Genomic DNA, 25,884 nt, shown 5'->3' on the forward strand with positions numbered 1-25,884 from the left:
TCACCAGCTATAGATCACAACTTCTCTTCTGTTCTTCTCTTTTACAGTACTTCATTAATGTGTAGATACTATGTAATTGTATCTCGGTCTATCATCCACCCGCTGTGGTGCTCAGTGCTCCCCAGTTAATGGAGTTACTGCATTCAGCAACATATCTTGTGTATTCAGTTGAATAACATTTGATTTGACTTACACAAATAATTGGTTCAATAAAGTAATTATGATGTGAGGTGGGATGAAAACCAGTGAAGTCTGTGACCACCCCAAAGGTTGGAGTTGGCAATCCCTGCTGTAATATGACAACTTTGAAATAGAAAAAGGTATTTGTCCATGTGTAATACTATAGGAGCCCACTTGGTGGCTAAATTCTCTTTGTACAGTTTCCCCTTAGTATATGTGTAATTTATAATGTATTTAAGATTATTATTTTTACCGTTGTTTTTAATATAACAATTAATAAAAAGAACAAAACCACTGTTGGAATACAGTAGACGCTAATATATAAGTGTATGTCTAGTAAATATTCACAATATACAGTAAAAGGCAAACTGGGAACGATAGGACTCGTCTCCGTGTTTCCGGGGGACGCATTACAGTGAACGCCGGAACTGAGTCGCTGGAAGCGCGTTGTTTTCTCTTGTACAAGCCTAGTGTTAATTCATTGAATCCTGCCTGGAGAAATAAGGATTTAAAAAAAAGGCCCACTGTTAATAAGGTTTGTTTCTTCATAGTGTGTTGTTATTTGGAAAATGTTGCTTGGTTTAAGATATGTAGGTTATATCGGAAGAGGCATTAATGTGTATGTTAGCTGAAAGTTCAGGGAAGTGTTTCTGTAGTGTGCGTAGCTGTATTTTGAAGACGGGAAAAAACATTTAAAAATGAAACAAAGTGATGAAATTGGGGTTGTACCCACGTATAGTTATACTTACAGTGTCCAAGATACATATATTGGTTTTCTTGCTTAACTGTGGCAGTACTGTTGATATCTGCTTAGCTGGGGAAACACTGTTTAACTGTCTGGTCTTAGGTTTGTGTGTGTGTGTTTTATGGTTGAGTGCATTGATCTTAATGTATTTTGTACTCTTCAATTACAGGAATCATGGAGAAAGGGACTCAAGCGAAAAAAGCCTCCGCTCCCTCTGTGTCGCAGATCAACGCCGAGTATGTAACACAGGTACAGTGGGTCTTATTTTGCAGGATGAAAGGAGTGCAGCTTTCCCCTCATTACTTATACACGTGTCAGGGATTTTTTTATTTATTTTGCTGTTTTGAAAGACGTTTTCATGCATAACATAATGACCTATTTTTATAAAAGCATAATCAATTATGTTTACACTGATATACTACTACTAATAATAATAATATACATATTTTTTTCTTTTCAGTTGGCAAATAAATATTGGGCGCCACATGTCAAGAAGAAACTCCCCTTTGACCCCAAGGTAAGGCAGAGTTGTATTAATGCACCATATCCTAATATGTCCATTCCCAAACCACTTTGACTTGCCTGTGTTACATGATCTCACTGTGTTTTCTGGTGTTGTTTTCTTAAACTGTCTATTGGATGCAAGTTAGTTATATAGTTATATATATATATAGTTTTTTTTTTTCCTCTTTCTTTTTCAGGTCCTGGAAGATGTGTATCAGAAAGAAATTCTCAAGTCTAAGTGAGTTGGGCTTCAAACTGTTGTTGCACTGTATTACGTGCTGGGGTATATTTTATTTATTCTAACAATCTTTAGTTAACTGTTGATTCAGCACAGCATAGGATAACCATAGCGTTGCCATCGTATGACTTTTTTTTCCATTTTCTTTGTTTCAGGTTTGCCATCAGAAAAATCATGCTGCTGGAGTTTAGGTGGGTTTAAACTTATTAGTATTTCTCTCTTTTTTTTACTTTAAGTGTAAATGTGCTCTTTTATAGCACAGTATTTCCAACTTGTTTTTTCGTTTTTTCGTTTTTTCAGTCAGTATCTGGAGAATTACCTGTGGGTGAATTATTCTCCCGGCGTGTCCAGTAATGGCTATTTAATGTCCATCTGCTGTATTGTTAATGAAAAGTTCAGAGAAAATGTACCAGCGTGGGAAGTAAGTAATATTCCTCATTCATCTTGTATGAATAATGAAAGAGTTTCAAGGCAGCTTTGTAGTTCATGCCAATTCATATTATGAGACATTCCCAAGCAATCTCATTCAGATACAATTTTTTTTAATCGGTATTGTATTTCTTTGAGAGAATGTTTTTGTTTGTAATTAGAGATTGATTTGTCATTTAAATTACTGGTGTCTTTTGAGTCCATATGAGGCCTGTTCACTTTGCTTTAGATTTTTGTCATTTCTAAATAAACTGGAAACATCTAGGCTAGTTAATTACTCAGTTGTTGAGTGTAAAATCAGCTGTTCAAATGTGCATGGTTATGGTCCTACCAGTTAAAATGTTTGTCTTCATTGTCTGTATTGTCTTTGTTTTCCCAAGGTATTTAAGAAGAAACCAGAGCACTTTCCATACTTCTTCCAGTGTGTCATGGCAGCATCGCTGGCTGAGGAAGGAGAGTGTCTGTCGCTGCGAGAACAAACTGTCCTGCTGCTCTTTCTTGATCACTGTTTTAACAGCCTGGTAAAGAGAATTTTAATGTTTTTCTATTACAATATTTGATTCATTTTGGTTTTTATCAATTTCAAACCTCTTCTTGTTTTTATTATTAAACTGTCCACAAGGTGGTACAGTTGAGTGCTGTTTAGTTTTTTGCAGTTCTGCAGTTATACCGTCATGTATTTTTAAAGGAAAATTTGCATTTAATTATTTATTATTGATAAATTACATTCTAAGCCTACTTATGTTTGTTTTTTTAATAACAAAAGGTGTAGTCAGTAAAAAACATGTTGACAAATGTTTGAGTTCAATAAACATATCTAAATTAAACTACAGCTCATGTAGCGAGCATCCCTTTTGCTTTCTGCAACTAATTTCTTTGTTCAATGCATTTGAAATTGCGTTGTAGAGTTCGCCACAAGAACAAGCACTCAAGTGTGTATTTTTTTTTTTGTCGCAGGAAGTGGATTTGATTAGAGAGCAGGTACAGCAGCTGATATCCCTCCCCATGTGGGTGTGTCTTCTCCCGGTGAGTACCTTGCATACCTTTAAACAGTAAGAGCTGTTGCTGTTGGAAGTTGTTATTGTGTGTATTGGTATTTCATGTATTCCCCCCATCTTTCTTGACTTTACCTCTTAACTGATTCTGTTTCAGGCCCGACTTGATCATGAATTGAAGAAAACAACTAAACTGCAGAAATTCTGGAACCTGATCAAGAAGAATTATGACAAAATGGATCTGAAGGCAAAGGAGCAGTATGTTGTCTTATCCTTTTGTCGACTCCCCGCTCAGTGCAGAATATCAGTCTGGATCATGCTGTAGGACAGAGAAAGTCGTTTTTTTTGTTACTAATGCAGATAAATCCAATAGGATAGTTCTGGTTATTTCATTGCCTTTTCAAAACCTCTGTGATAGAAACTAAAGTTGTTATACTTGGGTCTAAATGGCTGTTTTTCTTTCTTTTATGTATATTTTCATTAGATCTAGTCAAGGATTTACATTTTATATATATTTGCAACCAATTATACTTCTATGGGAAACACAATACTTTTATATAAAAAATTGGGAAAGTTTTGCCAGATACAATACTTTAATGTGACATACTGTTGACCCCTGTAATTGTGTTTTTTCATCCAGGGCCAATATAGAGAGGACATTCCTTTCTTTACTCATTAAGAAATTCCTGAGAGTACTCATGTCCATCTCTCCGTCAGGTAATAATTCATGTCTTCTTAACAGAAAGCACTTAATATTGCATGCTGTGTCTGTAATACAGATTTGGTATATGCAGAAGGTGAAGTTTTTGTTGTTGTTTCCCTCACACATTTGGATTTTGTTAAGTAGTTCTCAAATGTTTTCCTTTTATGGAGGAATTTCATAGTTACACATAAGCAGTGTAATTGTTCTTGTATTTCTCATGGATTTGATCAAATAGAGTGGCTTTTTGTTTTGTAACAAATCATGAACAGTAAGTGACTTATATAACAATTTTCCGTACCATATCCAAGATGCCATTCTTTTGGCAGCGAAGTCCATTCGCCCTGATGAAGTCTGAATAGACAGGCCTGACTCAATGAGGGGACTGTGACTGTCGAGCTCTTTTAAGACGTCAGACCCTGCAGGGCTGCCACAGTGATGAGACGCATGCTCCTGCTGCAGGACTGGACGTGACATTGATCGTCCACTTTAGGGTCAGATCTTTTTATGCTGAGTGGGATGTCATTCATGGTTGCGCTGCCTTCAGCATCTATGATCTCTTCATGTTAGGAAGCGAAACAGGATACAGACATGTTTAATCAATAAGGCAACTCCATATGTCCTGCATTGCTGGTAAACGGCGTCACACATGATACTGATTTCTGAAAACTATACCATGTGGATCAAAGTTGGTCGAAAGTGTAAGGTTCCAGTTTCATAAGCTCATAAATAAGTTATTATAAAATGGTCGCTCATTTCCTTTCCACACCTTCAAGTAGTGTGTTGTGTTATGAAGGCTGATTTTAGTTTGCTGTAGTCACAGTTCAGTATTGTTCATCATAGCAAGACTGCTCTTCAAGTTCAGTGACCTCTCCCCCTTAGGAAAGTAAATCTAACCTCTTAAAATGCACCAGGACTGCTTCAGCTACATGTTTCCCCAAAGCCGCTATAAACATTCTGCTTCGACATGAACACTGCTTTAACTGTGCGAGACATTCTTCCTGGAGTTACTGTCCTCCCCCCTCCTGTGCGCTCCAAGAATAGACGCACACAGGATCCTGCCATCGCCGCAGTGTAATTGCAGGTTTGAGGCTACTCCCCGAAGCTCACACTATAGGCTTCAGATGGCTGACACACCGGGAGCCGCGCTTCAATGTGTCGAGGCACCCTGCTGGCTGAGAACTGTAATTTCTTGTGTCAGCTGCACCCCCTGGGGGGTGACCGCTCACCTCATCCGGCTTCAAAGTGAGGATATGGACCTGAAATAGGCAGCATCTCCGAGCCCAGTTCGGTTTCTGAGCTGACCGTGTGCTGATTATGGCACAGTTTGGTGCAATACTTTAGTACTCCTGTCTAATTATTTTCCCATCCTACCCTCTCGGTATTAATTTTGACATTGTATCCCCTAACTGTTTCGGCCCATGCACTCTTTATTTTAGATGCGGTCTCCATGGACAAGGTGCACTACTGTGAACGCTTCATTGAGCTCATGATTGATCTGGAGGTAGGGACTCATGGCTTGGCCTAGGCCACAAACTTAATTAATGACAGGAAAATATTCATTGATTTGTTTCTGGTCAGTCTTTGTAAAATTACATTTTCTTCTCTTTGTACACTAGGCTTTGCTTCCCACGCGTCGCTGGTTTAACACCGTCCTCGACGATTCACACCTTGTGGTCAGCTGTTACCTGTCTGGCCTCACTCACAGAGAGAAGGATGGGCATCTCTTCTGCCAGGTGAGAGCAGCACTGTGACACAGGTGTGATCTCCTGTTTCTCGTGTGTGGGTAAACATGAATAACACACACACGGAGGTCTGCTCAGACCAGGTGAAAAATTTAAAAAGGTCTTTGCCGACATTTCGGAACCGTAAATCCTTCCTCTGGGCCGGATGCACAGTAACACAAGCATTAATATTTCAAGTATGTATTCTCTTTCCATATGTACAATGAACACCTAGTTGAGGAGTAATTAGTTTGTGTATATACATGTGGAATAAAGTGTATAGATATTTTCTCAGGTGAAACGGATTTCTGCTTGGATTCAGGATTATTGCATTACTTTTAGTCAGCCTATAAATCTAATTGGATCTCTAGCGCTTTTTTTATTTGTTTTGTTTTTTTGTAAACTGTGCAGGGCTTAGTTTATATGGAGTTGAAGTGTTTCTTATGTCTACTGTGTTGCCTTTTCTTTCTAGTTGCTGGACATGTTGAAGTTCTATACAGGCTTTGAAATCAATGACCAGACGGGTAACGCTCTGACACAGAAAGAAATGACTACCTTGCACTATGACCGAATCACATCTCTGCAGGTAAAAATGATCAGCTTTAATTCTCTTCGATCTTCTGTCAGTGTTATAAATCACGTTTGGAAGTCACAGAGCAGCATTTCCAAAAATGAATCTTCCTCTTTTGTATAAATGTCATCCTGTGCAGAGAATTATCAGTATTTAAAGTCTTCAGTTCCCAATGATGCTTAAGGACACTTAAATCCTAGTGGTGGCAGTTTCACATGATGTACATTTGTTTTTAATTAACCATTGTGTTACAATTAACTAGCAAGAAAACACAACACAGATTAGCTACTCTAAGTCAATTACAGCAAATCCTGGACTGTACATTTTAGGCAGAGATAATTTAGGCAATTTTTTCCCCTCCACTGTAAAGATATTTGTGTGTCTAATCCTTAATTTTAATAAGTTAATTGGTCGTGTGAATGGTCTCCTATTTTATAATAGATGTCACTTTGTGCAGTTTGTACAGCCAGGACTCATCTCGCCCAAACTGCATGATATAATTTCCTTATACAATAAAAGTCCCAATTCAAATATGAAATGTACTTATTAGTACAAATTAAAACTAAACATAAGTCACAAACTTCACAAACTTTTCCCAAGTGTTACTTCTAATCGCAATATCTAAACATACTCTACATGTAATTGATGTTTTTCCTGTATTTATACAGTTTTGTGTATCATTATTTCAGACATGAAAATGGTATTAATGCTATTTTCTTTCCTCTTGTGTTTCAGCGTGCAGCTTTCGCTCATTTCCCAGAACTTCATAACTTTGCCTTGTCAAACGTAGCGGCAGTGGACACTCGAGAATCGCTCTTAAAACACTTTGGCCCTTTAAGGTAAATAAACTTTTTATTGATCATAATTCAACCTATTGTAAAGGAAACCATTTGTTAGTATTTATATGAAAGAAAAAAACATGACTGCTAACAATTAGAAATACGTTTTTAAGAGCATTAAACAAGGCCCTTTGACATCTCTGTAAGTCACAAGTTATAGCATCTGAACCGAGGGCAGCTCGGGTGAGACCTCTATAGCGTAGTAAGGAATTCAACCGATAGAGTTGATAAATGGAATCAAAATAAGTTTTGAAAGGATTTAATTCTGATTTTGTTACCCAGCTCTTCACTCGTTAGCTGGAATTACACGTGTCTTTGTTTGTCTTTCATTTCCAATGCTTGACTGCTAGTGAATGTCCTGACTGCCTCCTCACTTTCTGTCCTGTGTATCGAGTTAAGATCTGGAGCCTGTGAGAGAATTTTACTGGGTCTGCTGCCATTGATAAGTTCATGCCAACTGTTCAGCCGGCTGCTTGTTAAGATTTTCAAGGGTGTTTAATGTTACAGAACTTGGCTTTCCTCCTAGCCTTTCAATTCAGGATACCTTTGCCGCGAATTGCAGTGGTTACATTGGTGTCTTTTTCACCATACAGCAGGTACCTTCCCTTTTAATGTAAGGTTAAGTGCCTCCCGAACTGGAGTCTGGGCAAAATATTTTCACCTGGATGAATTCATGTTGTGCTTTCTTTAAAGGAGATGCTTTGGCATCTCCTTTAAAGAAAGCATTCCCCTCATATTCTATTGACATTGGCATAATAAGTATTCTGCTCTATGATTTTGTTCCACTATCTGTTTCAGTTGAGGGAATCTATTGAAAATGGTGACAGGAAAAGTGGTCAAAGAAACTTCATAATCGCTGAGTCCTCTGAGAGGTTTTATCATATCTGAAGGCAGCCCTTTCCAGCCGCAAAGTGTCAAACTTGGCCTGGTGTTCCCAGAAATTCCCAGAAATTGAAATATACAATTAAATGAGCTCTTTCTATTTGAGGAAGATGGAAAAAAATGCTCTACGGTGGTTTGTTGGTAATTACGGTTCAGCTCATACATAGATCTGCTAGAGAAGAGATTTATGGGATGTTTGAGTTGAGCCAATCGTTTGTCTAACTTCTTCAGGAAATGTAATCATCCATAAGCAGCCTGCTCTGCTCTTGAGTTTGTAAAGTTTCTTTTCTGTGGTTTTTGGAGATGCCTTTTAATGAACCACTTTTACATGTAGGTTTCTATGGTCCACAAATCAAACTTGATCATGTGTGAAGCAAGTTTGTTCTTGACTGCTGACACTGAATACAAGTGGTCAGAGATGTGCTGTCAAATTATAGTTTTCGTGATTGTGAGCGAGTTTAATGGCAGAAACTGAGCCCGTCGATCTCTCTAATGCAATGTGAAGCTGTCCGCCATGATGGCATTAGCCGGTGATTCAGGCGAGCGTGCGTTGGAAAGAGCATGTGCTTGTAACTCTCGTTCCTGCTGTTTGCATTGCTTGGCAAAAAAAGAATCGCAGAACATCACTGAAGAAAAGCTGTCCAATCAGGACACATTTCATTTGAAGGACTTGTTAAAAATAAAATGTTTAAAAGCAAAGGAAGGTCCTATATATATATATATATATATATATATAAGGTGTGTATATGTATTTGGTGACAAAACCACTGTGTTTAACATCAAGATAATGGACATCAATAACTAGAATAGCAAAGGTGTTTAGTATTTAGTCATTCTAACATGTTTGTTTTATGAAGAGTCCTGTTCTTGACCAATTTTCTTTTTTAATTTCCAGTCCCAACACTCTCCACCGGGTGGCATCCTACCTCTGTCTTTTGCCAGCGCTGCCTGAAGGCCAGGACACAACCTACGAAAAGGAAATGCTGCTTGAACTGCTGGTAAGTCGGAGAAAATGTCATTTTTACTTCAGAGGAAACAATTAGGACAAAACCGTGTGTGTAAGAAAGATGTAGTTGTACTCAGTCATCCACGTGATCCCTAGTTGATATCTTTAAGGAATTAATCAGTTTAATATTATTATCAAGTAAATCTTAAATGTTTTACTTTCATATTTCTATTCTCTTGGTTTTCTTTGTAGTTGTTCCATTTTCTCTGCATTTAATAGCCCTCCACCCCCACTGCTTCTTAAAGCCAGAGAGCAAGATCTTTGCAGACTATTGAGCGGGTGTGTAACGCGTTTCCATCTATCACGGTTGACATATTTAAAATACATCCTCTTATCAATAGCTGGAAAGTTCTGTCTAATTAATTATTATCCACAAACAAATCTTCAGTTTTTTGTGTGACCTTGCCTAGAAATGTTGGAAGAACATCCCATTTTGCATTAGTATTGAACTCCAGAGCTGTATGTTGTGTAATTATGTACTTGGGCCTTTGCACCATATTTATCTGTAGCCCACCATAATTAACCTGCTATTTTGTTGGTGTGGCCTGCCTAAAATGCAGCTTAGAAAGTTAATGGACAGCATCGTTAAAAGTGGGTATTTACACCCTGAGAAATTATCCCTGCCCCTTGATTTACACATCAAACAAAGACCAAGACAGGTGATGTGTAAATCTCATTGTGCTTATTTGCAAAGCCCTGTCTGGTTTAGAAAAGGGATTGTGGAAGGGGATTAATTTTTTATGATTATGGAAATCTAAATGAAAATCGCTGTAAATGAAATGTCTCTAATCTCATGGTGTGTGTGGAAAAAATTCCAATTAAAGTAATGGATCACTTTGAAAGCGGCAGCACATTCTGCACCTGAGCCGTCCTCAAACAGTCGCTGAGGCCGATACGCCGACAACAAAGCTTGGATTTTAGAGCTGTAAACCTTTTTTTTTTTTTTTTTTTTTTCCTTCCCCTTCTTCGTTTGTGTAGCAGAAAAATGCTCAATATATAGCTTATATAGTACATAATTTACAAACCTTTTTTTATTATGATCACAGAAGACTCAGTGAAATGAAGACCATTGCTGTTTGTGTGTGGGTTATTATATGCTATTTGTCACATTTTCTGAAAATACAACTTTTACCAAAAATCAAATGGTGTACAAAGAGCCCTGAGGAACTCCTCCTTTCAGAAGTGATAGTTTTAATTAAATTAAATTCCCAAAATCATGACATCTATTTTATTTCTTAATCGTGCGTTTCATTTTATTTTAAGAGGTTTCGTTTTCTTTCTTATTCACTCATTATTTGTCATTTTCAGGTTTCTCGGCATGAAAGGAGAATTTCCCAGATAGAGCAACTAAACCAGATGCCCCTCTATCCCACCGAAAGGATCATATGGGATGAGAACATCGTCCCCACAGAGTACTATTCTGGCGAAGGTCTGGACCAGCCCTCGATTGCCCTACTCTTCCACTGAATGACTAATATATATATATATATATATATATCTCGATTTAATGCATCTCTTTGTCATGTAACGTTAGCAGACGTACTCGTTACTTTCCATAGTCACAGAAGGTGTCATTTCCTCTGTTTATGATTTTGCAATGGGGTGTATTGACTGAAATATATGCATCAGTATTTCTTTAGATTAATGCATAAATCAATGGCATGTGTAGATGTCTTAGTGCTGATTTATGTATGTATGTGTACATGAGTCTGATGATGCTTCTCAATGCTCTGCTGCAGGATGTCTGGCTCTGCCTAAACTCAACCTGCAGTTTCTAACTCTGCACGACTACCTGCTGAGGAATTTCAACCTGTTCCGCTTGGAGTCGACCTATGAGATCAGACAGGACATAGAGGATGTGGTTAGTCGGATGAAACCATGGTAAATGTTTTAAATAATCCAAATAGAAAACTGGGGGGGTTGCTCTAGTAATCAATGTATTATCTTTGCTGGAAATTACAGCCATTTGCGGAAAATGTCCTAAAATGTACTGGTGTAATTCCTGACAGACCCTTTTTCCTCCGGCTATGACACATTCATTCAATTCTCACAGGCAGTCGGAGTACGGTGGGGTTGTGTTTGGTGGTTGGGCAAGAATGGCACAGACGATCCTGGCCTTTTCAATTGTCGAAGTTTCCAAACCAAACATTGGCGAGAACTGGCCGGCCAGGGTTCGAGCCGATGTCACAATCAATCTGAACGTCCGCGATCAGATCAAGAGCGAATGGGAGGGTGAGTAGATTTTGTTAATTTCTTGTACAGTGATAATGTGTTTTTCCCATTTCATTTTAGTACCTTTAAATAGTAACTGTCTCTGTGTTTAACAACTGAATCACACCAGAAAGAGGTATTCCCTTTTCTGCTTTGGTGAACAATAGATGTTCCTGTCCACAATCATTAAAATCTGTAACATCCCTGAACGTGTTTGGTTCTGTTTAATTGTCAGTGTGTGTGCAAATGCAGATGTCTGTTACCGTGACACAGTCTGTGCTTTGCAGGACTCCGAAAGCATGACGTTTGTTTTCTGATCACGGTGCGACCCACCAAGCCCTACGGCACCCGGTTTGACCGCCGCCAGCCGTTTGTGGAGCAGACGGGCCTGGTGTACGTGCGGGGCTGTGAGATACAGGGCATGCTGGACGAGAAAGGGAGAGTCATTGAAGAAGGTATCCACGCCGTTCAGAGAGAACCCCTTTCAGTTTGCATGTGCTTAAGAGCAATGGAGCATCGAGGTGGATGAATAAGACACTCGCCTAGTTAGCTTTTTAATTGCATACGTGATTGTATCCCAAGAAACGTAGCGGAAAAGAGTTTGTACCGTGGGTGATGCAGAATTTGATTACATTGCCACTGAAGGAGTCTGCTTCTCATACAGAAGAAAGAGGAAGTGGCAAAGTTCCTCTCCCCCCACTACTGTAGAAATCCCAGGTCCAATCTGGATACACTGCCTTCACTGAGGTTAATTTGCTATTGCCCAACGCTTGTCCATTGTTGAATGCTATTACATCAGGGAGCGAATTGTTTTGTGCAAATTATGCCATCCCATCAAATAAGGAAAAATCATAGCGTTTTAAATACTAACTTAATAGAATACAGTACTGCATACATTATGGGAGCTTTTCAATTTGATTCGACGAAGGAAAACAAGAACTATGAATGTCAAAAGGCTTTGCTCAGTCGACACTTTTGAGAAATCTGTATGAATTTCAAAATAACATTATTAGAAGCTTCTTGCGGCCTCCAGTTTTCCGGTGTACATATGACATAACATGCCGGTGCCAGAGCGCTGTCACTGATTGATTTCTAGCATGACCTTGACAAGAGGGAGTGCAGTCAAGACTGTAACATGAAGACGCCTCCTTCGTGACACTGTCGTCTGTGACCGTAACCTTGTCCCTTCATCCAGGGCTGTCTAACAATTTTTCAGAGTTAGAAATCCTGAGGACTCTCGTATTTCACCAACACACGCCCTGCTTTTGGCAGATCTACATGTATGGTTTCTATTGAAGCAATGCGATCGAGAGCCAAATGTGAGGCCTTTACTACAGCAGTAGCCAGCGATATTCATTTCCATTAGACTTATTAATAGATAGTAAAGTGTACTTGTATCTGAGTCATGGTTTCTCTTTGTGCTGGTCGGGAGGGGGAGGGGCTTAGGTGGAACAAGCCAAGACATTTGGGCAGGCTGTTCAGAGCGGTGACTTCTTGATGGGTCTGTGTGTGTTGGGGGGGGAACGTAAAACTAATACATCTTTATATATAGAAATATAAAGTTTCATATTTTTAAACGCATACAGAAATCTTTTTGTGTCTGTTCTTGGTTGAAATGTGTAGTCGACTGCAGAATAAACTTTTTGAATAGTACCCACCAGATCTTGAACATGCCTTTGCTGGATGCTTGTCCTTTTCAGAAAGAAATCGTCCTGTGTGACTTTGCTGCCAGTACATGGCTAACCTTTTCCTATTGATTTTCCAGTTTTATTGCACTCTGTTATTTGTCGCTCTTATTCAGTGTTCTCATTTGGAGTACATGACTGTATGTATGGATCATGTTAATGGGATTTTGTTTACATGGTGCCTATTGCGCATTCTCTGGCTCAGTTCCAGCTGCACTTCGCAACTGACATAACTGAGATGCATGCAGTAACTCGGTACATCTTATTTAAATTAAAGTGCACACGTACAATCATCTCAAGTTGGGTATTGGATATAAAATGTCTTATGGCCACCAAACAATGTTCCAAATTATGTTTACCATGATCTCTTCTTTCATGGAGGTCCTGAGCCCAAACCCAAGCTCAAGGGAGATTCAAGGACTTTCAGGGTCTGGCTGGATGCGAACCAGTATCAGCAAGACATGACCAACACCATCCAGACCGGCTCTGAGGATGTCTATGAAACCTTCAACATCATCATGAGAAGGAAACCCAAGGAGAACAACTTCAAGGTCAGTTGAGAGAGCTGTGTGTTCTGGTTGATATCCAATGCCAAGAAGATGTCTTCAGCTTTGAGTTTGTGATCAGTCATCCTGATTTTCCCCTCAGTTGCCTCCATGTGGCATCGGTCTTGGTGTGGAATGACTTAAATGCTTGAAGTGACATTTCTGCTGCCAATCTGAGCCAAAGTATGAAGACCTGTAGGGCAGTGTCCTTGGGATGGCAGTATTCTTAGAGCATTTCTGCACTCTCTGTATGTGACAGGGTATTGGATTGCAGTTTGAACTTGTGTCCAGCTTGATGGCTTCCTTAATATTCAAGAACCATTTCTCAGGAGGATTATTCAACTTTGCATATGGAGGCTGAGGCAGAAACTATATATACGAGTCCCCCCTCAATCATTTTTATTGGAGACAAAAATAAAACTTTTAATTGGTTTCTTTAGCTCAACAAATGTCTGTATTTGTGACTTTGCCATTTGAATGTGTTGACTATTTGATGACAGCTTGGGTATGTGCTTCAGTTTACTGGCGCTGAAAATATCAAAGGTTATTATTTTAACGCCATGGTTTCAAGTTTAAAAACAGTCACATGTACCTTTTAGCTGAGGAACTACAGATGTTTATTGTCATCAGTAGGTGTAGAGAAGTTCTTCTGTTTTAATATTTTGCATTTTAAACTGAAAGCTCTAAAAATACTCTTGAATTTGACGCTAGGAGATCCAGATTTTTTTTTTTAAACGGACATAAAATCCACACGTTGTCTATATGGCTCCACAGCCCTGTTCCTGACCTTATTGACAGACAAGAGCAGCTTGCGTTTAGCATCTACTGCACAGCACTCTGGGGTAAACAGACTGCCGTGGCAACAGAAGACAAAGGCCTTATCAAAAACACCGCACAGTGGAGCCTAAATATAACATCGGAAAATAATTGATCTTTATCGGATGAGACATCGAGTCCTTCCTCTGGAGATGTCACCCTTTATGTAGATGCTCTTAAATCCTTCTACATCTCATAATGCCCATTTCATTTTGATGTACCATTAAATGTACAATCTGAATGATACCACAATGGCACGCTATTGTTACCGCACATAATGACTCTGTAAAGGGTATTAAATATAGAGTTTTTTTCCCCTCTTCTTCCTGCAGGCTGTTCTAGAGACCATCCGCAACCTGATGAACACGGACTGCGTGGTCCCCGACTGGCTCCATGACATCATCTTGGGCTACGGAGACCAAGGCAGTGCACATTATTCCAAAATGCCCAATCAGATCTCCTCACTGGACTTCAATGACACCTTCCTCTCCATCGATCACCTGAAGGCTTGTTTCCCTGATTACACAATCAAGGTCACTGAAGAGAATCCGACCCTTCAGAAACCGCCCTTCAGGTACGGATCAACAGTTGTTGGACTGAGATGATTAAACACTTGGTGAAAACTAACCGTTTTGACCTGTATGAGTAACCTGGGGATCTGCCTTGACATTTTGCATTTTTAAACTAGTATTGCGGTTATTAACTGTCCACCGTTGTATGAATTATAACCCATCCCATAATTTCCAAAATGAACATCCATACCTTTCTACTCAAACCTAAAATGGTGCTGCATTTCTCCTCCAGGATCAAGTTCCCAGTGGTGTCTATTAAAGGAAAGAAACGCAAAGCTGACGAAGAGGAGGATGAGAGGAAGGAGGAAGACTACACCTTGGTTGTCGAGCCCCACGTTATTCCAAACCGGGGGCCATATCCTTACAACCAGCCCAAACGGTATGAGCACTCCAAACATGCTATTTTTGCATGGTTTACACAGTCACGTATGTGTTTTTGAGTGATTATGGCAAAGACGTTTGGGGTTGATCACAAAAGAGGCTTTATCATGGCTTCACAGATAGTCTACTAAAATTCCATCAACGTCTAAAATATTTCAACCCTGCCATAAATATTCCTCTTCCATTATTGCTGTAACTTGCAGCAGAAATTGACAAATTTCAATCATGACCTGATTTGGAAATACCAGCTCCTCGCTGGCACTCCATTTACTGTGAATGAAAACCTTAAGTATTACTGTGAAGTCTGTAAAATGTTTGGCTCAGACTGTTTACATTTCACACCAGTTAAATGAGATCTTTCTCTCTTGTTGGATCCATTAGCCTACTCTAGTTTGCTTCAACATTTCCATTACCCAATAAAATTGCTTTCATTTTGGTTTATTTGGATTGAAAATGACAAACGAATCCTTCTGCCTTTCCAGTAAAATTGCGCCTGAAGTGGTTAAGGTATTGTTAAACAAGGGAAACTGCAAATATTGTGACATGGTCCATAAATACATGAACACTTCATAATTGTTACCAGGTGTGTTATCCTAGGTGTCTGTTTGGAGGTTTTTGTTTGCTTGTTATTTTGTTTGTCACTTTCCCAGATCTACTTCAGAGATTCTGATACTTGCATTAGATAGTTGTTTGGAGCCAAAATAGCTTATTTGCAGTGTACTTTGAAAACAAATTGAAGTTTTTTGGGCACACCAGTATCTCTGGCCACTGATGAACTCCATTTTCATACATGTTGTAGAGTTACTTGACTGCTGGAGAGCTTTTAAAAATATGTATTTGTTGACCAGATGTTTGCTTTGTTTTGTAAGTCTGGTATTTGATTTGTACTTCCAGATGTCTTGATATTTAGTCCATGCATTTTTCTTCTTCTCCTTTTAACAGCAATACAATTAATTTCACACCTACACAAATTGAAGCTATACGAGCAGGCATGCAGCCAGGGCTAACCATGGTAAGAACTCTTTTATTGCTCAGTACACATTTGTTTAACATGATTGAATTTTGCATTGTATATATTGTTTCATGTCTTCCATTGTCAATATGTAATTGTTGATTTTAATGATTACATGATTATTATGGTTAACTTGAATGTGTTTCCTGGTTGATATTGTCAATCTGGTAAATGAAGCCCCAGTCTAATCAGTGAAATTATGAGTGAAGGACTGAGTTTGTAATTTTGCATTTGGTGGCTAAGTACATTTGATGCAATCTGCGTCAAAATCTGAAAATGATTTGCCTAGCACTTTATTACTAATAACGCGTTGAATGTCTTGTTCACCAACGGTTGTATCTTGCATTTTAATAATTAAACACAAAATACATTGAGTTTGCAGATTAGAAATAGATTTTGCAGCTTCACTCTCCGATACATTGTAAAACAACTTGACATGGACTTGGCTTGTGCTGGTCTCCACTGATTGCCAACATGTGGAATTGTATTTAACAGCAGAGTAAGGATTCACGGGCTCTGTGGTCGTTCATGAACTGACAGACAGATCTGCACAATGTTAGAGGTGTCCACACCTAGTTTGCACCACCACACATAGTTTACGAGTGTGGTGCATCAAGTTATTTATGCCCTGAAGTGGTATATTAACACATTGGTGAAACAGATTTTGTGAAAGAGACCTACAGCTGCATATTCAGCTGATACCCATTTCATACAGTAAAATAAATTTAGAACTCGTTTTTTTATGCTAGAAGACCCTTCAGCACTAAAAGAACCAGCAACTGCAGTTTGATTTTTCTTTTTATTATTCTTTTGTTTTATATAACCATATGCCTTTATATGATAACTGGACATGTTTTTTTTTTTTTAGTATACTCTCTCAGGCAGTGCTAATTCTGTAGGCGCTGGAGAAAGATTGTAAGGGATATGGAGAAATGGATCAGACAGGCTGTGGTTGTCATAGGCATTGTGTACTGATGTGGGGCTTTCATGTTACCTAACATACCTCTTCATTTCATATAGGTTGTGGGGCCTCCAGGTACCGGGAAAACAGATGTGGCTGTGCAGATCATTTCCAATCTCTATCACAATTTCCCCGAACAGAGAACTCTTATAGTAACACATTCAAATCAGGTAATGTTAGGAGAAAACAAGCAGGATACTCCGGCTCCACATGTGTGTTGCCAAATCAAGTTTCAAGAGATTCACCAGGAATGTTTAATTGTCTGTATTAAATCTTAACATTGTGGAAGTTGTGCTATGTATGGAAATGCACTCAGTTCTACATTTCCCATTCCAGCTTTGACGATCAGAGTGGAGAATCTTTCAAAGTTGTCTTAAGTATGCACCCCCCACACTCCCTTCCTTCTTTCTTTGGCACTCTAATTTGGGAATGCCCTCCTTTGCTTTATTTTGAAATGACTTACCAAACTAGGCTCCCATCCCACCTCTGCCCCATGAATACTCATTGTCTGTCCTGCAACAGTAGCATGCCTGGCTGCTCTAAAGTGCCTCTCCCCCTGTCCCTGTCACTCTGCAGGCCCTGAACCAGCTGTTTGAGAAGATCATGGCCCTGGACATTGACGAGAGGCACCTCCTGCGCATGGGCCACGGCGAGGAGGCTCTAGAGACCGAGAAGGATTTCAGCAGGTGAGCCGAGCAGGTGTCCGTGCAGCACCCTCCCTCCACAGAGCGCATAGGCCACAACGTGGGTTGTGCAATACCAGACTAGTGCAATAACATAGGTTCATATTTTTTTGCATCTATTCCATGGTGAGACTCTCAAGGATTCTAGTCGGGTATTGCACTTTTAATTGTGCAATTTGTAAAGGTGTTTATTTTAATTAGAAGGCGGTTAAAAACCACAGTATGTGATTATGATTTGTAATTTCAAACTATAGGATTGCTCAGCGGGGTGCAATAACAGCAGCAGTTAAATGTAAGGATGTTTGCACTGCAATAATTAGTAGCTTCGTTCCCCAACTACACCGTAAACATCAGATTAGTATTATTGAGTTCCCTTGCATGCCGGTATAGTTAATTGTTTTTAATCATATTTTAGATTTTGTAGCACACACCTGCACTGTGCTGCCATCTGCATTATTTATATATAATTATGTTTCTTAGCAGACACCATTATCCAGGGCAACTTACAGTTGTTACACTATATCACATTCTTTGTACATATAATTATCCATTTATATAGCTGGGATTTTCCTGGAGCAATCTAGGCACAGCAGTGCCCCCCACCTGGGATTGAACCCACAAACCTCCACAGGATATATAACCTTCACTTAATATACATTGTTTTATTTATGTCCACCTTTATATAAAATCCATGTTCATTTGAAAATTCATGTAGCAAGAAAATGATAAACGTCTGTGTCAAATTTGTATGATGGGTGTTACGTGGAAGGAAGGCAGACAGATAATGTTGGAGGAGCAACTGTAGAAACTAAAACATAACAGACCGCAGTGAATTTTCATTTGACGGAGTTAAGGAGGATTTTTCTTTGGCAGGAATAAACCCAACTCAGTTTGAAGAGATTTCACAGAAATAGCATATCCTTGAAATAGTTGCATGTTTGCCATCTAATTATCTTCCTATTTCAATAATTATAAGGGTCAATATGTAACAGAAATGCACACAACCCATGCAAATCAAGTTTTCTCCATGACTTTATGTACATCTGTAACCAAGTAGCCCATAGTGATCTAGTATTACACATCCAACACAATGCCCACTATGATGCCAAAGCCTCGTCATCTCTTAGTAATATAAGGTTATGGAATAATTATTTGGTTGATTTACTTGCTTTGTTGTCACTGAAATCAATTTCATTGAGGGAAACCTTTTTGGCGGAACCATTTAAAAGCAATATCTCCTTATCTACTACATTTTTAATGAATATAAATTATACAGCTGTAATTAACTGCTGAAGTAGCAAATTTTTTCCCTGTAACTGTATCGAAAGAAAGATCAGTGCAAAGTAAAACTGGAAAAAAAGGGCTTTCCTTGGGATATAATGTCACAGGTTGAAAATCAGCCTGTAGCTCGAACCTAAACACTGGCAAGTAAAGTATTTTCTTAAAGGAGTTTTTCTTCCCCCTGATGAGCTGTTCTCACTCCCATCCAATAGTCTTGTTACAGTCAAAAGTGCTACAAATGTTGCCCCCGGCCCCAGTTCTGCTATTTTACTTGCCAGTCCCAATAAAGTGAGGCCCATCATGTGTCTGAAGCATTTAGGGAATGAAACCCTGAGACAGATTTCCAGCTTCGGTCCCTCAGAGCCGCCTTAAAAGGTGTGAATGTTCAGTGATCGAGCGTTTCCTGCTCTAATCTGTCCCTAGGTACGGCCGAGTGAACTACGTCTTGGCCCGGAGACTGGAGCTGCTCAGGGAGGTCGGCCGTCTACAGGAGAGTCTCGATGTGCCTGGGGACGTGTCTTACACGTGCGAGACAGCTGGGCATTTCTACTTGTATCAGGTGAGGGATTGCGCCATGCGGGAGGTTGTCCGAAGTCACTTTGAAGTAACTTTGCACCAAAAATGCATTGTTTTAGTATATAGGGTTTTCTGGGGGACTTTGAGAGAAAAAAACAGTCTCATCACAATAATAAGGTAATAATAATTGTTCGTGCTATGGTCTTACAATTGTTTGATGGTCATTTTTTCATGCAGGTGATGTCCCGTTGGGAAGAGTACCTCAGTAAAGTGAAGGTAAAACCCGGAAAGCCAATCGATGTTGCAGACGTCTCCAATCACTTCCCGTTTCATAAATATTTCTCCAACGCGCCTCAGCCGGTTTTCAAAGGGAGAAGCTATGAGGAAGACATGGACATCGCGGAGGGGTGCTACAGACACATTAAGAAAATATTTACGCAGCTTGAGGTAAGGTATTTTTTCCTATATATTTAAGTCTTTACATGTCTGTAATGTTGTGGGAGAGGAATCTTCTAGCCGACAGTAAATCGATGGCTTTAAAAAAAAATACTACGGTTATGGAAATGTGTGGGTGTAACTACGGTTACAAGTCACTGACTGTCTTCTCCTGCGAAAGGCTGTTCAAAAGATCGCTAGCCACATTTGTATTCTCTTTCCTCGGTTTTTCATCAGATTCTGGTGGATTTGCATTATGGTGTTATTATGGACCTGTTATTCTCCTTTTATTTGACCTCACCCTTGTCTCTGGAGATGCAGATGTAAGATTATAGCCTTGGCACATGTACCACATTCCTTACATACTCCAAAGCTCCCTCGTGCAGTCAAGCCTGACCAATCACACAGATGAGATTAACATTATGTCTTTATACTGTGAATATTCAGGCTTTAGGAAGCAGCAAAGAATTTCTGTGGGCTGTGGTCTCTGAAAACAGTTTGGGTAGATAATTGCATCTACGCTATATTGAGATGGACACGAGAGACTTGCTGTATTATGTGTTTTTCCTCCCGGGGCACTGTGTGTGTGTTTTTTTTTTTTTTTTCCTTTTCTGAGACGTGATGTCGAGATCAGAGGGTTGAAGTGTGTGTGGCTAAAAATATATCCTGTTAATACAAGCAGTTGAATGTCATGTAGCTTGTGGAAATTATGATTTTAATAGACCAGAATATCCCTGGCTCTGTATCTTTCTAATTAATTATCATCACGGTTATTAGTATGTTTATTTCAGCAATATACCGTGACAACTATAAGGAGATGGTTCAAATTAAATCAACTTGCAGGAAATTGTATTACATTAGATTTCCCCCACTTAACAATTCTAAAAGGTAAAAAACAGGAAAAATTAGGGTTAAAAAATACGATTCAATCTTTCAGCGGAGAATATGAATGTTAAAACGCATCAGATATTAATATCCCATTGCCCTCCGATTTCCCCAGTTTGAACCTGTTGTCTGACTTCCTGAAATAGCATGCCAGTGGTCTTCGCTCTCAAGAGCTCCATTAGCAGCATCAATCTGAGGAAATGTTTCGACTAATAGAGCCATGATACTGCATAGTACACTATTGCCAAGCTGGTTTTGTTGAAAAGGCAGCTTGGTTTCTAATTCGGGAACCTAACTGTAAGTAAATCTCCACAAAAGTGCACTCTAAGCTCGTATCGAACGCAACGAACACTCTCACTGCCGGGTCGTATAGCAACCAGAACAAGAAATTACATTCTTGCCTTTTACTAGCCAGAAATTGCGGGATTTAGGATTAGCTTAATGAATCTTGAAGCATTTTTTTTTTTTCTTATCAGCAAGTGTTGCAAGGAATTCCCAAAAGGGGATGAATGAAAGATGGTTCGTCTGTCTCTGCCAATAACTATTTGGCAGCAGGCAGCAGTGGCGGTTTATGTAAGGTACCGTAGCGTAAATGTGAAGAATTACATAATACAGAAATTAAAAACCAAGGGATGGACCACTGACAGAGGAGGGTGAAAAACCCTCCTTTTGTCTTTTTAAGAGGATATGAAGGCTGGCATTTTGATTGAATTATCTCTTTCGTAGTATTTTGAAAATGACTTTTTTATGAACCCACTAAATATAAAAAGCATTTGAGCAACCAAGTTTAAATTGGTTGCATGTCTTTTTGTGGTGCTGCCCTGCACATTAGCCTCCTGTTTTGTGATTAACGGTGTGTGCTGGATTGCCTGGATGGATCAGTATTTTCGGCTTCTAATGTGATGTAATATTAAGAATCTTGAAAATTGGCTTGTGACCTTGGGCTTTGTTTTCCATTTCTCATCTGGAGTTGCTTGTGCTATATAGTGTTTGTAAAGTATTTTCCTTCGTTAAACAGGAGAGGAAGGAAAGCTAAATGAATGCGTTTTCACACACCCCCACACACAAAATGCTTCCTTTATGGTTCATAAACAATTAATCGGTAGTAAAAGATATCTGGAGAAAATGTACAACATAGTTTTTACATGTAATCATATACTTGGTTCCTTTGCTTTTGGAAATAGTATAGTTATCCTTTCAGTAAAGCTATAAATGCATAGACCAATGCTAACGATTTTAGATTGACGCACTTTTTTTGTTTTCCTTTATGCTGTATATATCATTTATTTGTATTTCTTGCAGGTCTTGACTGTTAGAATTAAAGCAAATAAAGTGTGGTACCAATGTTTCTATGTGTCTTTCCCTGCAGGAATTCAGAGCATTTGAACTTCTGCGCAGTGGCCTCGACAGGTCCAAGTACCTGCTGGTGAAAGAAGCCAAGATCATAGCCATGACTTGCACACACGCGGCTCTCAAGCGACATGACCTAGTTGAGCTGGGGTTTAAGGTGAGGCCCTTGAGGCAAATTATGTGATGTTTATTTAGCTGCTCTTGTGTACGAAGAGCTTATTATTATTATTTATTTTTCTTTTTAGGAAATGGGGTTATTGACTCACTGAGTGCTGTGCTAAATAACTGTACACTGTCAGCCCTCCCCTTTTGGCCCGAGTGTATATCAGAAGCATTCGGAGACACAGAGCTGTTTTGAGCTGATAACAATGATGCTCCACATAGTATGTGTGCTGTAAAATTAGGTATTTGTGCCTAAATTGACTATTTATCCATGACATTTAGCATATATATTTCAGCATACAGCATTTCCAGCAAATGTTTTGAACACCCGGTGTTAAAACGACCTAACTGAAGACACAAACTCCAGCGAATTAAATAAAGGAAATAAGGGGATTGATTTCTAAGGGGATGTTGAAATAATTTGAATATTGTCCTGCTAGTTAGCGAGGATCTCTGTATTCAATGGTGCCATTCAAGACTGGCCCAAAACAACAGTTTGAAGAGATTGATTTGCTTGTGCGTGCAGGAACATGCTGATTTATACATATTTTTTACAGTATGATAACATCTTGATGGAGGAGGCAGCGCAAATCCTAGAGATTGAAACTTTCATTCCACTCCTGCTGCAGGTAAGCAAGATGCCAGTATCCGCAGTGCCCATCCAGCACCAGCTTTCGGTTTCTTGCCCCAGCTCTTGTAGCTTCTAGATATGCAGATTTCTATAGACTGATTGATTGAGCTTAATCCCAGCACATTGTAGCTAACGTGTGATGAGAGCCATGAATATTCAACAGGTGACCAAGGAAGTCGTTTACATTTCAGTTGTTTTACTTGCATTTGTGATTAGCTAATTTTGCACACGCAATTGTCGTATGATTAATAATTATTAGCCTATATACTTAACCCGGGCAGTTTCCATTATTGTTTCTGCCTGTACTTGTAAACACATAAATGATTGATTTTGTTTATGTATTTAAGTCTGATTTTGACAGTAATGTACTCTGAGATCACTCTTCTGATGAGATATTAACCATATGCACCTTTTCAATTTGGATTATTTGCAGTGGCAAACTTATTTTGGAGGATTAAAAATAATATATAAAGAAATTGTGTACTGTATGATTTTAATAGTATGTGACAAATGTCATGTTCACTAAAATATATATAAAATGGAGAAGCATACTCTTTCAACAGTACTTTTAAAGGGTCTTTGTCATTTTAGCTGTTGTTAATTTCTTAGCTGCCAATGAAAGTCATACAGATTTCCTCCAGGATGTTTTAAAAATGGAGAAGTAGCAGCTTGTGAAGCGTGTTCACACTGTAAAAGTGGGGATTTCTAGTGCTGGAATATGAACTAATACTTTCATCATTCTGCTGTATTCATCTTTTACAATGGTCTGTTGTGGACCATTTCACAATATAGGTTTCTAAAAACGTTTTTTGCAAGCATAACACATTTACCTTCACCTCCCGCTCAATCCCTTTTGATGTTTTATGGTCTATATTGGCGATGTTAATGTGATGGTTTTGCTCTGCTGTAGAACCCGGAGGATGGCTTCAGCAGACTGAAGCGCTGGATAATGATAGGAGACCACCATCAGCTGCCTCCTGTCATTAAAAACATGGCCTTCCAGAAATACTCCAACATGGAGCAGTCCCTCTTCACACGCTTTGTGCGCCTGGGGGTGCCCACTGTGGACCTGGACGCCCAGGGAAGAGCCAGAGCCAGGTAAAGTGGCCGGAGGTCAAGGTGCTGTCTGCTGTAACTCTTGTAGAATTGGAGCCAAAACAAGAATGCAGCATTTTACTGGTTCTAGCAGCATTTCACTGTTTTAGGTTCTACAAAAGTATTGGGTTAATGTTTTTAAATTTAAATCACTAATAAAGCACTGTGTGGCTGACGCATTATTTCCAAAATTAGAAATATTAACAAGGTACAACTGGGCAAATACTTTAAGACAACTGTGACTCATAAAGTAACATCCAGTTCTTGTGTTTTAAAATAAAAATGCTACCATTTGATACATTTCTTATCAAGATTAACGAAGCACTGACCCTTCTCTGACTGTACTGCCTCCCTTCCCCACTTCAGTCTGTGCAACTTATACAACTGGCGCTACAAGCGTCTGGGGAACCTGCCTCACGTGCAGCAGCTGCCCGAGTTCCGCGCGGCCAACGCCGGTCTGTCCTACGACTTCCAGCTCATCAACGTGGAAGATTTCAATGGTGTCGGAGAGTCTGAGCCCAATCCCTACTTCTACCAGGTACAGTACAGACCCAGCACTGGTGTAGAATGATTAGATATAACAAATGTCAACCTAGCTATAGAACACCAATACATGTATTTAGACTCTATAAACATTTCTTCTTAACGTAATTGGTTCCCTTTGATTTCTTTTCTTTAAAATGTAATTCAGAAAATAGTATTTGTTTATCTGATGTTTAGGTAGTAATACAAGAGTTAACTGCATTGGAAATATACAAAACTTTCTTAAAAACACAGCTTCCTGCACACTGATGCCCACACACAAGACAACATGCTCCTGAAGCCAATTAGGCTGTGGTAGTGTCAGAAGGAATGAGATTTTTTATGGTAAAGGGGCTGCAACCTCTCCTATTTTTTCATTTGCTGGTTTTTAAGATCCTCTTTTGAAGGCGTGCTTGTGATGAGATCATGTGTTGCAGTGTGCAGATCATATGAGATTGGTTATGACGCTTGTTCCAGTTTTCAGGCGCTCGAGAAACAGTTGTGCTTCTCAGAATCCCTCTCCCCTCAGAAAGATTAGTATTTACTAGCGCTGAAGACAGAGCAGGCTTTATTCTGCCTGGCAACTGAGGAGCAGCGCTGTAGTGAACACTGTAATACTGTAGAACAGCTGACACAATAGGTATTTTTTTGTAACCTGGCCATAGCTCGTCAAACTCTTAATTTATTCCTGTGTCCTTCAGTCCGAGGAATGCAAGGAATGTCTTGGCTTCTCTGGATATAAGTTTCTAATCCATTTTAAATAAAGTGCTATAGTACATGTCAGATGGTTTTTTTTTTTTAATAAGAGTGTATTCACCCAGGGTTATTCTCCAGTGATTTGCTTATATTATGCTGAAGTTATATAGATATATTTATTTTGCAAGGTTTTTTTTTTTTTTTTCCCTTCCCTTTATTGCTAATCTATATTTAGGACTGTGCCCCTAGATACACCAGTCCTAAAGCCTAAGTTTTGACAAGTGTCCGTTCTTTCAAAGCTAGGCACACTTTAACCCCTTTCATTTTGGAAATAGACTTTTCCCCTTCCTAATGCATAGAAAACACATGCCAGTCCGCAGCCATTGCAGTCAACGTGAAGTGATGATTTAAGACTGGGAGTTGCCATGGTTACTGGGATCTCCGAGTTGCACATTAGATCAGATTTGTATTACGAAACATGAAACAAAACCAAAAGCCATTGAAATGTCAGCCGAAATGTTTCTATGCCATTATTTCAAAAGATTGGCAGTGTAGAAATATTCGTGGCTATACTACCGCGCACTGAGTAATTACAGGTTTAATTTCTGACTGTACACACTATTCGTCTGGAC

The 25,884-nt window shown here is 39.2% G+C and overlaps 1 protein-coding gene across 1 annotated transcript in view; it reads left to right on the forward strand.

Moving 5' to 3' along the window:
• The first annotated feature begins 591 nt into the window (after positions 1–591).
• aqr (aquarius intron-binding spliceosomal factor) overlaps positions 592–25,884 on the forward strand; it is a 42,275-nt gene continuing 16,982 nt past the window's right edge. Inside the window, exons 1-31 of the mRNA XM_066694283.1 lie at positions 592–715; positions 1,095–1,174; positions 1,386–1,442; positions 1,627–1,667; positions 1,823–1,858; positions 1,968–2,088; positions 2,477–2,617; positions 3,054–3,122; positions 3,249–3,349; positions 3,732–3,808; positions 5,231–5,295; positions 5,411–5,527; positions 5,988–6,101; positions 6,822–6,925; positions 8,703–8,805; positions 10,122–10,242; positions 10,553–10,694; positions 10,867–11,045; positions 11,312–11,479; positions 13,091–13,260; positions 14,403–14,644; positions 14,875–15,021; positions 15,966–16,035; positions 17,056–17,166; positions 17,573–17,682; positions 19,384–19,519; positions 19,714–19,923; positions 22,166–22,303; positions 22,866–22,937; positions 23,850–24,037; positions 24,401–24,572. Of these exons, the coding sequence (XP_066550380.1) occupies positions 1,100–1,174; positions 1,386–1,442; positions 1,627–1,667; positions 1,823–1,858; positions 1,968–2,088; positions 2,477–2,617; positions 3,054–3,122; positions 3,249–3,349; positions 3,732–3,808; positions 5,231–5,295; positions 5,411–5,527; positions 5,988–6,101; positions 6,822–6,925; positions 8,703–8,805; positions 10,122–10,242; positions 10,553–10,694; positions 10,867–11,045; positions 11,312–11,479; positions 13,091–13,260; positions 14,403–14,644; positions 14,875–15,021; positions 15,966–16,035; positions 17,056–17,166; positions 17,573–17,682; positions 19,384–19,519; positions 19,714–19,923; positions 22,166–22,303; positions 22,866–22,937; positions 23,850–24,037; positions 24,401–24,572 (3,597 nt within the window). The 5' untranslated portion in view covers positions 592–715; positions 1,095–1,099. The remainder of the gene's footprint in view (positions 716–1,094; positions 1,175–1,385; positions 1,443–1,626; positions 1,668–1,822; positions 1,859–1,967; positions 2,089–2,476; positions 2,618–3,053; positions 3,123–3,248; positions 3,350–3,731; positions 3,809–5,230; positions 5,296–5,410; positions 5,528–5,987; positions 6,102–6,821; positions 6,926–8,702; positions 8,806–10,121; positions 10,243–10,552; positions 10,695–10,866; positions 11,046–11,311; positions 11,480–13,090; positions 13,261–14,402; positions 14,645–14,874; positions 15,022–15,965; positions 16,036–17,055; positions 17,167–17,572; positions 17,683–19,383; positions 19,520–19,713; positions 19,924–22,165; positions 22,304–22,865; positions 22,938–23,849; positions 24,038–24,400; positions 24,573–25,884) is intronic.

Source organism: Amia ocellicauda, chromosome 21, assembly GCF_036373705.1.
Source record: "Amia ocellicauda isolate fAmiCal2 chromosome 21, fAmiCal2.hap1, whole genome shotgun sequence".
NCBI classification, from domain to species: Eukaryota; Metazoa; Chordata; class Actinopteri; order Amiiformes; family Amiidae; genus Amia; species Amia ocellicauda.